The sequence below is a fragment of the Natrix helvetica genome, assembly GCF_964273705.1.
Source record: "Natrix helvetica genome assembly, chromosome: Z".
NCBI lineage: Eukaryota > Metazoa > Chordata > Lepidosauria > Squamata > Natricidae > Natrix > Natrix helvetica.
The window spans coordinates 121,209,455-121,222,048 of record NC_138554.1 but is presented as its reverse complement, the minus strand read 5'-3'; the positions used below and the strand labels follow the sequence as shown (position 1 = coordinate 121,222,048).

Genomic DNA, 12,594 nt, shown 5'->3' with positions numbered 1-12,594 from the left:
ATTATCCCTGTCTCATAACCATAATTCTCATAAAAAGAATGGCTTGTACAAACAATTCAGAATTCAATAAAATAGAAAGCATAAAGTTAAGATTATTCATTCCTAAAGTGAGAATATTTGGTAAGATACCCAGAGATGATCTACTTAAGATCATATTAACTTTTGACCTTATAAACAATGCTGAAATGCTTCATGATGGAAAACACCAATATACAAAAAGAGATCTTTGGGACAGTATCTTAGCTCACAAAGGTTAAAGGAAGAATACAGAACAAAGTGAAATGAATGCCTTCTTGTATAAAGTATGGTCTATTTCTACAGTAATGTAAATTTTAATATACCGTATTTTTTGGACTATAAGATGCACCGGTGTATAAGACGCACCAAGATTTTGAAGAGGTAAGTAAGAAATTTTTTTCCTCCTTCCCTCAGCCTCCAGCAGAACCCTGCAGGATTCAGCAGGGTTGGGACAAGGCAAAAACAGTTTTTGCCTTGCCCCGGCCCTGCTGAAGCCTGCAGAGGGCTGCTAGGGGCTGAGGAAAGGCAAAAAAGCCTCCGCTTTTGCGAAAAATTGATCGTTTTTCACAAAAATGTGATGTGGAAGCAGGGCTTCAAGAGGCTAAAAATGGTTGGATTCGGTGTATAAGATACACTACCATTTCCACACTCTTTGGGGGGGGGGGGGGAAAGAAAGGTGCATCTTATACTCCTAAAAATACCCAGCCTGGAAGTGCCATTTATACGCATTTGAGTCTCGACTAAAAAGAAAACCCCTCACTTCATATAAGTAAAATCCAGCCACACAAATAATGTAGGTGCATATTCTGAGAACTGTGCCCAATACAATCATATTTGAAATCAAATATGATTTTCAAAACTCCTTCATTTCAGTGATTGCTAAGCCAAAGAAACAGGCAGAAAAGTCAATATTTCATCTTCTATCTCCAAAGATGACGGTCAAACTCCGGGGGGGGGGGGGGGTTGATTGTGTCAAACTAGCACTATTGACTTTAAAAGAAACCCAAGTATCAGAAAGAAATGCAGCACAAAAACAGGGTCAGAATTGAAGCAGAGACTCCAAGATCACTAATCTGAATTGTTAAGGCAATAAAAGGGAAATTATCATATTTAAGGTAATTTAAATCTAGAACATCAAGCAATGGTTTGTGTTTGTGATCAAGAATCTTATGTCACAATGGTGGCCTCACACTAATAAATGTTATTTTCAAATATAATGCAAAATAGAATTTGCAAACCTAGCTACCAACCCAGAAACTTGGTTCAAGCATCTGGATTCTTATACAAAATGCTCCTAGGTATATTCAGAAGACTTGAATTTGTTTTAGAGAAAAAGAGGTAAGAAATATCCAGAATAATAAGAGAATGATGACTGAAGATATTTATCGTGGAGAATGTGATTAGGCAAACATCTGAATATTTTTTTAAAAGGGAAATTAAAACAATTCCACTTGTTCTTTTGAAAGTCTCCTGGATTCATTTTTCCTTCACTAAATTATTTTCATTATTATACTGTAAGATTATTAAAGATTTCTAAGAATTCTTGTTTTTTTCTCCTTAAACTTTATCAGCTTGTGGGCAGTGTTTGTAACTGATCATATGTACATCACTCCACTCTTGGAGTACCTTTGACTATGTAAATAGTGAAATATATTAAGCAAATAAATCATAACTTGCACTATTGCTGCCTTCTTTAACATAGGATTAGAGATAAGAAATTTATATCTATAAAATGTACTTTATATAGGTTTCTATCATATTGCAATTCAAAATTTATTATGAATTCCTAATCTAAAAGCAAACTCTTATATAGTTAAACTATTGACTTTACAGATTATGGAGTCAGTTTGATATAATGATTAAAGCAACAGGCTAGAAACTGCGAGACTGTGAGTTCTGTTTCCTACAAAATCAGCTGGGTGACATTGGGCCAATCACTCTCAGTCCTAGGAAGAAGGCAATAGCATAGCCACTTTTGAAAATCTAGGCAAGAAAAATGTTAAGGCTGATTGACAGATCTCTCTCTCTCTCTCTCCTCCCCCCCCCACTCTCTCTCTCACACACACACTGTATATTGGAAAACAATGTAAATGATCTGTTATACTTATTATCACTGATGTCTAAGAAGTGAGCTAGAAGTGAAAGTACATTTTAAAAAAAGAGAATGAATAGAAGAAACGAGTCTTACGCTATACAACCTTCCCCAACTATCAATATATTGGAATACAATTCTAAGAACTTCTAGACAGAAAAGCTGTAGATTGATATACATGGAGGTGGGAAAAACTTTGTTGAATAAGTGCTCAATAAAGACCTAGCCTAGAGTATGCAAGATTTGCTCACCTGATTAATAGGTATGAAGGAATGAAGTTTATGGGCAGCAAGTATAGCAGGAGAATAAGTAGAAGCATAGACAGGTTCCTATGAACAGGGAGCAGAAGCATAGGACAGAATTAAAAAGACATGGAAACGATATGTTAGACAGAGAAGAGAAGAGAAGAAAAGAAGAAATGAGTTTACATGAAATAATTGATGAATGTTCTTATACTCAAGTGTTTCAGGATTTGACAATCTAGCCAACGTGCTGTAATAATCAAACAAGAAAATCCATGCAAGAATGTTACACTTATTATAGCCACTCAGATGCAGCCATAGAAAGAATTAGTGATGAAGGATTAGCAATGATAGAAAGATTTGAAGAAGGCAAGCATGGAGAATGACTTTTAATCACACCAGCAATACTTTGGCTAGTAATGTATTTGGCTCTTGCTAGAAACAAAGAAGTGCCCATAATTGTGATGCACCACTACCACATAGAGCTTGAACATGAAGCTGACCATAACCAGAAAACAATAAGCCTGCATGCCTAGAATAGCTGCTCTGCATTCATGTCAGGCTTACCCAAAGAAGCTTAGATATGGCTTTATCATCTGAACCTCCTCCTTCTTCCTACAGGTTGAAACAGACAGGAAACATTGCAGAGAATGAGAAAGGGAAAAATTGGAAAGAACTACTTTGTGGTCCTGAATTGTACAGTTTCTTATCTAATTAAGAGGTGAAAAAAAGAAGAAGAAAAGCTATCAATGTCAACAGGCTGCCAACTGATAGCTACAGGGACAAACCAATTACTAACCACTTCTTTTTTTTAGAAATATGTTCATACTTTAGACAACAATTTAAAATGGTAACTTCTCCTTCTGTTCAATTTTGTCAAGATCATTTTTAGTAAGTTTTGAAAGATTAATCTTTTGCAAGAGGAATTTGCTGGAATAAAGTATAACTAAAATCCTTTGGTTTGGTTAATCTTGTGACATAATGACCCCAAGTTTAGTGGATAATCTGGTGCTCAAAATGTAAATGTAATAAAGAGTGGCCATTTCATTATTGGAAAAATTAATCTAATAGAGAGGTTTTGAGGGGGGGAGAGGTTTTGTATGATTGTGAAACTATGGAAGAAGGAAAAAAATTAAAATACAAAGAGAATGTGAAAAAGGACTTTTTCAGATACAATTTTACTCCTATCTGGATGTTTTAAAAATATTAAACCGATTACAACTTCATACATATGAATTAACAATTAGTCTACCCTAATGCAGTAAAATGCCACAATTGTGTCAACAATTGTAGCAGATGGGTACAATTAATCTATATGTATAACCATCTACTTTTGATACCATGGTAATTGGCGTATGCAATATTTCTATCAAAACTGTGCATGTATTTATTTAAAATATTTTATTATTTCTGAATGAGATTTACATAAGTCTCAATGATTTCCATACAACTTAATCTTAATTTAAAATATCTGCATTTAGAAGAGTTAGGGTTAGACTTTACAGCTATCAACTTTTGAAATTCCTCATTCTGAAATAATATTTTATTGTGAGATAGCCCAGACAGGAAACATACCCATATGTACTAATTCTACTTTATTGTAAGGTTACATTAACAGAATCTTGCAAATCTAAAAGTACATATTTCCCCTTCACCCTTATACCCAAGAAACTAAGGTCCTTTTTGAGATGTGTGCTATTCCCCCAATTTCTTCTATGAGCTCAGCTGCTTCTTATTTGATCATTCTGCTGGCTGTGCCTCTTCCTTCTGTCTCCCAAAGTCATTCCCACACACCATTACATAAGTATGCTAAAACAATTGAAGGTGTGGTGTTTCTTACATTATTTCAAAGTATTAACATGCCTAAATATTTTAGGACTGTCTTTAATTTCTAGATAATTTGCAATCTTAACTAAAAGGTTACTAATTAAAGTTTATTCAAGCATTGGTGGCACCACTTTATTGTTTAAAACCATTCCAGTTTTATTCCAATGAAATTTAATTTAGTGGTTATATTTTTTTTGTATCAAGGTTCATGCAAAACATATAAGGAAGAAGTATACACTGCTCCAATTCTACCTAATAGCATGCACCAATAACTAACAGCAACCCTGATTTGAATGAGATAAAGAAGTTATCACTATTTGGCAAACAATTCTCAGTATGATTATTATAGTACTGACCCAGAATTTAAGATTCTTTTAAGCCATACTGTTTCATGAAATAGTAGTTATTTCCAATGTATGTGTGTGTGTGTGTGTGTGTGTGTGTGTGTGTGTGTGTTACAACCCCTGGTATGCCCAAATATGGCTTAGTGGCTAATGCATCTGCCTAATATGTAATACAGCCCAAGCTCAAATCCCAGTAAGGGTATGGCTAGCTGATGAGAGCTAAATAGCTTGAAATAGATCTATACTAGTCTCCCTTTATTTATTTATCAGCACAAATACAACACAAACATAGCAAAGGCAACATTAAAAATAAAAATATGGTTTTCTGCCTGGATAGTCCTCTGTAATGAGCCAAAGGACAGAAAGGGGGAGTAGTGAGCTCCCTTCCATATTTGGGCATACCAGGGGTTGTAACACAAATACATACATACACACACACATACACACACACAAAATACCACTAGATTATAAAAGTGGGGTTCAGAGAAGTTTTTAAAAAGAATTCATAACCCATTCCCATAAAAGAATTTTGGCCCCAAAACTTTCATCTGGAATGTAAGGCTGGTTACCAGTGATTGTAAAAATTTTAATGAATTGATGCTCCAGTTGCAGTAATCTTAGAGATGATTTTTCACAAATATTTAGAACTTTTAATTAATACATGCAGTCTAGCATGTCAAGAAACCCCGCTCTTTTCAGATTGGGTTCATTGCTAGCTCTAGAACTGAATCAACCATCGCTGCCTTGATACATGTCCCAAATAGAGATATGGGGCTTTATTGATGTTGATTGTTTGGTCAGCAATTTTCAAAGCTGACTAGAGTATTCTCTGGGCCTGTTTCTATGAGGGGACTGGAAGAGTTGTGAGGTACTGTTTTCTCACTAATTTGAAGGCATTGTCTCAGGAAATAGAATTAGGTGACTCTAACTCTGTTGCCAGCAAGCAACAGTGTAAGATGTCACATGACACTACTTATCTGTAGCATTACTCAGGTTAGATGTTGTTAGTAAGCTAACAGTGTTCATCTTTTCTTTTCCTTATGAATCAGGAGAAGTTGAATGCTCTGAACTGCAGTCTGGATGTATTGACGTAGTGGACAAAGTAAATAAATTGAGATTGAATTCTGATAGAATAGAGATCTTGTAAAGTAGAATTTGCTTGTTCTACATGGGTTTACACTTTCAGAAAGAATAAATACATAACTGATGTGTTCCTAAGGATCAAATAATCTCTTGAGTCTGGACTGCCTATTGCCAGTTTTGGTGTTTCCCAAACAGGAATAAACCTGTTTATTCCCAGGCAGGAATAAACCTGTTATAAACTGAGATTTAAATTATGTAACATACAGAAAGGGTGGGCATGGCCAGTTTGACATCACTTGTGTCGGGAGCGCCTGTGAGCCAAGTGCTTTGCCAGTGAAAACAGGCTCCCGAGCTCCGTTTTTGGCTCAGATGGCCTCCTGCAGACCTCTACCAATAAATCCGGAGTACGAGAGGGCCGCACACAGCTCTCCTGCGCTCCTTTTTCTCTGGCAGAGGCACTGCGGCCTGATCTTTCACTGTTTCCTGCGATCTAAGCACCCAGTGGAAGGCCCCGGCCCACGGGCCTTGAGTTCGGCACACCTGTTCTAGACCATCATAACACATCTCATTCTAAGGGAAAACCAGGGGCTGAAACAAGAAATTTTCAATGAGGTGGCAGCAACAGAAAGGAAAGAAAGCTGGGTGATCACCCAGTGCTGAAGCTGGGTGATCATTGCTATCACCATGGAGCTGCTCTCAAAGGAAAGCTTGGTCTGGCCTTCCACCAGGAAACTGCTGGCAAAGCTTTCTTCCACAAGTTGTGTATCATGGCTTCCTTACATGTCCTGGGTAAGAAGGCCTCACATGGCCAGCAACTGTCTTTAAAGTGCTAAGTCTCCCGCTTGTCAGTAGTTGGACCAAGAAGGCAACAAAAGTCAGTTGGGGTGGTGGATTGCAGGGTGGCAGGACCTCAAAATGCAGGGTGATGAAGGCAGTAGGGGCTGATCTGGAGCAGCCGGGGCTTCTTGGACTGGCTGTGGCTTTCTGCAGCACTGCATCTCTGGGCTTCTTATATCCCAGAGCAATTTGACATCAAGATTCTTGACTGCATTACTTAGCAAAAGGAATGTCATTCCCAATTGCCATCATAACTGAAGAACTATCTACACTGAACCTCCTCAGCCAGCTACTTAGTCCCTCCACTATCTTGTTTCCACTTGCTGTTTTCCACTGATCCCAAGATGTTGTTTTCATTTCCTACATGACTCAGCTGCAACAAAGGCTGACTACTAATGACGTCCTTACACCCAAGAGTTGGGAAAGCTGATGAGGCAAGAGCTATGCCAAAAGAACAATGGTTCACTTGCAAGTTTCAACACTGCCCCCACCCCAAAAGGATCTGTTGACTGGTACAAAGACAGAAGAACAGCTCACTCAACCCTTACACATGCCAGCTTTGAGGGAACAAGCAGGCAGGGAGCATCTTCTGAATGGCACAACATTTTTGCATTGAGCTACTTTAACCATTTATCCTGCTGTTAAAAGAAAAACATATTTAAGCATAACTTCCTAAGGAATCATCTTAAATGTCCTATTTGTGCTAAGATACTAGCAAATCCTGATTCTTGGCTACCATTACATGATGGTCCTCCCACAATGAACCCCCTCCCCAAATTATAGCTCATATGCATACATGTGTCATAGTGTCTCCTGTGCCTTCACAATTTCCTTCTGAGGTTCACAGTACTATTTCATACAGGATTAGAGCCAGTAGGATATACTGAATTACTAACTGCCATTCACCACTGATATCCCAAACATTTTATCCATAAACTACTCATAGTGGAGGGGTTTCAGAAGGTTGGTGCCAAAATACAAGTTTTGAAGGAATCTAACATCTATCTATCATCTATCTATCATCTATCTATCTATCTATCTATCTATCTATCTATCTATCTATCTATCTATCATCTATCTATCTATCATCTATCTATCTATCTATCTATCTATCTATCTATCTATCATCTATCTATCTATCTATCTATCATCTATCTATCTATCTATCTATCTATCATCTATCTATCTAACTATCTATCTATCATCTATCTATCTATCATCTATCTATCTATCATCTATCTATCTATCTATCTATCTATCTATCTATCTATCTATCATCTATCTATCTATCTATCTATCTATCTATCTATCTATCTATCTAACTATCTATCTATCATCTATCTATCATCATCTATCTATCTATCTATCTATCTATCTATCTATCTATCTATCTATCTATCTATCTATCTATCTATCTATCTATCATCTATCTATCATCTATCTAAATGGATGTGTGTATGTTCCAGCATAACTCTGGAAAAACTAGAGTAATTTCAACCAAACTTGGTATACAGATGACTTACTCTCTGGAGACAAATACTGTGGGAATAAGATATCCCTGACATCCCTCGGGAATATGTTCTGTTAAGATTCAGCTGTTGTGCCTTTAAATGTCTTCTACTGTACAGCCGCAAAATAGGTTCTATTCTACAGCACAGTGGAATTGCTATGGTAGCGGCTTCACAGTACTCCTCAAGGGGTCTCCCTCTGGTAAGAGGGAAAATCCAACATTAGAAATTACGTTTGGTCCGGAATTCCCCCCCTATAAATAAACACTGGGCAATGCTGGGTTATCAGCTAGTTATAGAATAAAGCAGGAATAGTCTGTAGGATGCAGAAATATGAGCTGGTAGGGGGGGAAAAGCCAATGGGCAGAGCCACTGGGATATCCCAAACTAGGATGTTAGTTGCAGAAGCAGCTGAGAAGTGAAAGCAAGGAGAATGCAAGAAGATAGATAGATTGGTGGCTATGCCATGACAGGATATTGGCAATGGATGAGTAGACAGGAATATACTGGCAAGATTGGGAGTGGGCTGACTCATGGGATATACATGTTGGGATTTGCTGAGAACCACCATAAAACCAAATCCAGGATGTGATACAGAAATATGTTTTCAGAGTATTTTGAAACTTGGGGAGAGATGAAATCCTAATATATGAATGGTTCTAGATTATATCTTACTTTCTTATAAAACCAGAGAAATAATGTATTGCTTCAGAAATACTTAAATAAATATAAAAATACTAAACTTTAAAAGTATAGAATTTATTGTACTTTAAAAGTACATGATTTACTGTAGCATATGCTTATAAAGATTGTTTTTGACAGATTATCGCATGAAATATTGTATAAAAATGACTACTTTTGGCAAACCAATGAGGTTACACAATGGAAACCATATAAAACACTTAAATTTATGGTACGGCTAATCTAAATACTATGAGTGATTTAATATTGTGTAATATATGGAACTTTTTGTCTTTTTAGAACTTCTTTCCCACTATGGAAACTTTTGAAGTAAAAAAAGGACATTTTAAAGAGGAATGCTGTTTCTAAATATAGGGGACTGTACCTTCTTTGTAAATAGTTGCTCCTTCTCCTGTAGTGGAGGGCTACGCTCTGTGCCTAATACTTGTCCATGCTCCGTTTTTTTAGTCAATCTGTTTTTCCAGGCTTCCTCACCACTCTTCTTCAGGAGTGCCAGCCTAAAGAAAAGAAAAAAAATATATGGACTTGGTTGGATCTATGAATACAAATTGTGTGAAGTAACTAAATGAGAATTCCATTCAATAATGGAGACAAAGCAAATTCTGACTTTCAGAAACTTTACTCTTTGACATAACCATACTTTATATTTTAGTCTATACATACAGAAAAAAGATTTAGTAACTAACCCATGACACAATCCTTAAATAAAAGTAATATTACATAGATACAATGAATCCTGGATCATTTAAACGTCACATACGAACAAAAATTCAGTAATAAGTGATTTTAAATTGTTCTTTTGAAAAACGTATCAAGAGTTTTAAATACTAAAATGGCATTCTTCTTCATCTTATTTTGGGCGCGACCCAATGAAACTCAGACTGACAATTAAAACTAAGAAAGAAAAGAACGCTGGAGGTGTGGTCCTGAGATCTACCATGCCTTAGGCAGACACCACTTGGAGTATTCACATGCAGTTCAAAAAGGACCCAACAACAACTTGAAGCAAATTCAGACAAGCCCTACCAAACAGTGAGGTCTGAAAATACCCCAAACATAGGATGTTCTGTACTAAATGAAGATGTCCACTCCTCATTTAGAACTGGCATCTCAATCTTGATCACATCCTATTCCAAAATACGAACTGTCTGTACAGGTAGGGACATTAGTGCTGTGAAGGTGCTTTTACAAAAGGCCATCCAAAAAATGCAATGTTCATTAGAATTTTCAAAGTAAGATTGAGAAACGGAGCACCACAACAGAGGACACTATCCCAATTCAGTTTCCACTTGAGCTTTTTTTTTTTTTAATCTCAGGGCAGATAAATGAATTCAAGCATATTTTTCTATTATAAATGGACTATTACCCTTCTTTCATTTCATGTTCCTTATATTTACTTTCTGTTTTCCCTTACAAAAAAGGAAACCTTAAGTGAATTGACATTATATAAAAAGGAATGTTAAAAGACAAATAAACAATATAGAATACTATCTGCCATTACAAGAATTACAATATGATTATAAGCAACCTGGATTTGGACCTTTAAAAAATGACATATTCCAATTATAGCTGATGCAAGACTAACAAGCAATTGTATCAATAAACAAGAAGATAAAAAAGATAATTTACAATGGAGACAGAAATATACACAGCTGTACCATCTATTCCAGCACCCAATTAGCAAATCACTTGAACTTAATCTGACACCTCTATCATAACCTACACGTGCATTTGAGTTTTGATACAATATGGGTCCATACCGTAGTTGGAATACAATTTGTCCTTACTTTTCTTTTCCAAAACTGAGTGTTAAGTTACGTGTTCAAAGATATAAGTTAGGAGAAACAATGCTACTTCTTGTTCAAGAGAGGTTGATTTTCCTCTCTTTGAGGGATATAATGTACTTATAAGAATCCAGGCTGCAATAGACTGACATCAAAATTAATATTCTCTGTCATTTGCCAACCATTGTTTTTCCAATCCCTCCTCCAGAAATTATAACCATCACTTTCCTCCATAGGAGATTTTATTGGACACATGAAAACATTGGATTTTTAGCGACAATTCTGAGATGACAACACAATATTTCCCCACCATGAAATTTAGGAAGGTGGCAAACTTTGCACTGGTGACTGGTCTTATGACCACAATTGACCCAAATGTTTCTATTCCAAGTGAGGTTTTCCTCCATTTTACAACCTTTCTTGCCCCAGTTGTTAAGTGAATCCCTTCAGTTTATAAGTTAGTAACACAGTTGTTAAAGTGAATCTGGCTTCCCTATTGACTTTGCTCATCAGAAGGTTGCAAAAGATGATCACATGATCCTAGGACACTGCAACTATCGTACAGTAAATATTACTAAGCATCTGAATTTTAATCATGTGACCATGGGGATCCTGCAATGGTTGTGAGTGTGAAAAATGGTCCTAAGTCACTTTTTACAGTGCTATTATAACTTTGAAGGGTCCCTAAACAAATAGTTGTTGAGAACTACCTATAATCCCAGTTCTTCATGCAGCCTGCAAATGTTACTTCCTTGCTTGCTGTATGAAAATCTTGACATCTTGACATAATTCTGAAAGTTACTAAAACGATCAAACTACAGTTTTACATTGCAATCCTGCCATGGAAAAAAAGATGTGTGGCCAATAGCTGTATTGGGAATTGTATATAATGTATGCTTAAAAGGAAACCATGCCAAAAGAGCTTAGATTTTGCACAGATGTGGAATAGTGTATTGTAACGTGTTCATTTGTTCAATTGCTATAATTCATTCTGCTTCATCATATGGATCGAGCAAGCATAACATTTTTTTTTTCAGTTTGATACCGACAACATACTACCAAAAAAAGCTCTTTGTTTAAAAAAGAAGAGTAGGAGACTCACAAAATGCTAAATGCTGGATTCACAGCTATATTTTGGCAACAGGATAACTGTAATAAACAATTGCTTGGTTTGCTCTCCTTAAAGTTAACCATTTATTCAGCTGTCTGATTAAAACCACATTTCAGACTCTGTTTTCTCATGTTTGCAAGGATGCCTTACTTAATAAATTAACTATCCGATAGGATTGTGGGTCATGTTGTTCTATTTTTTAGCAGTAAAAAAACGTGGCTTAAAATATGCAAAGGTACCTTGGTACTCGCCTACTTTAAAACTCATCAAATTTGGTACCCTGACGCATTTCAATGTGAAGATTAGGTCTCCTAGTGCTCATCATTTGTTTAGTACTCAAGGTGCAAGCTAGAACTACTAGGTCTCAGCTGCCTCGCAACTTGCTACAAAGGGTCATGTGCTAAGTCACATGGTTTGTTTGGTACTCGCCGTTTTTTAGTACTCGTCCCACCTCCTGGAACCAATTAACGGCGAGTACCAAGGTACACTATATAGATGAAGATTGTCCACAAGGAATGGTCTTCTGTATCATTACTAAACTAGACTCCTCCTATAAATAAGAGGACAATCATACACTCAGAAGAGTCTATTTACCTTTCTTTAATGGACATAGTTTTGCTGGATGCATCAAGGGTGTCCTCTGTTATTTCAGCTTTACTGTCACTAAAGCCTTCTTTTCCTAACAGCTCAAAGGTTTCCTGTTGCCTACAGGACAGCACTGCTGCTGATTGAGAAACACTTTCTGTTGCAGCTGCTCTAAACTCTGAAGATGGTTCATCAATCTCTGAAGGGGAGAAATTCATCATTAGTGCTTCATTGCAAGAACCTCCTGCATATTTTGCATCAATTAAATCGATAAACGACTTCTACTTTTTAATATGTCTTTATAGTACTCATAACTAAATGTTAATGCTTGTCCTCACAGTTAATAGATTACTGCAGCTTTTAAAATATGATTTAAAAAAAAATCTTCCAAGATTGACTTCCTGGTGATTACATAGAGCTGTATAATGTCTGGATGTGGTTTTTCAACTTTCCAGACAGAT

At 36.4% G+C, this 12,594-nt stretch overlaps 1 protein-coding gene across 9 annotated transcripts in view; it reads right to left on the bottom strand.

Annotated features, from left to right (window-relative positions):
* Positions 1-12,594, bottom strand: part of SVIL (supervillin) — a 174,945-nt gene that overhangs the window by 31,983 nt on the left and 130,368 nt on the right. For 6 of the 9 annotated variants that reach the window (XM_081932203.1, XM_081932197.1, XM_081932198.1 and 3 more), the window contains 4 exons: positions 12,143-12,332; positions 9,018-9,150; positions 2,920-2,967; positions 2,362-2,439 (listed from right to left, as the gene is read on the bottom strand). In XM_081932203.1, the coding sequence (XP_081788329.1) occupies positions 2,362-2,439; positions 2,920-2,967; positions 9,018-9,150; positions 12,143-12,332 (449 nt within the window). The remainder of the gene's footprint in view (positions 1-2,361; positions 2,440-2,919; positions 2,968-9,017; positions 9,151-12,142; positions 12,333-12,594) is intronic. The other 3 variants (XM_081932202.1, XM_081932205.1, XM_081932199.1) reach the window with 2 other exon arrangements.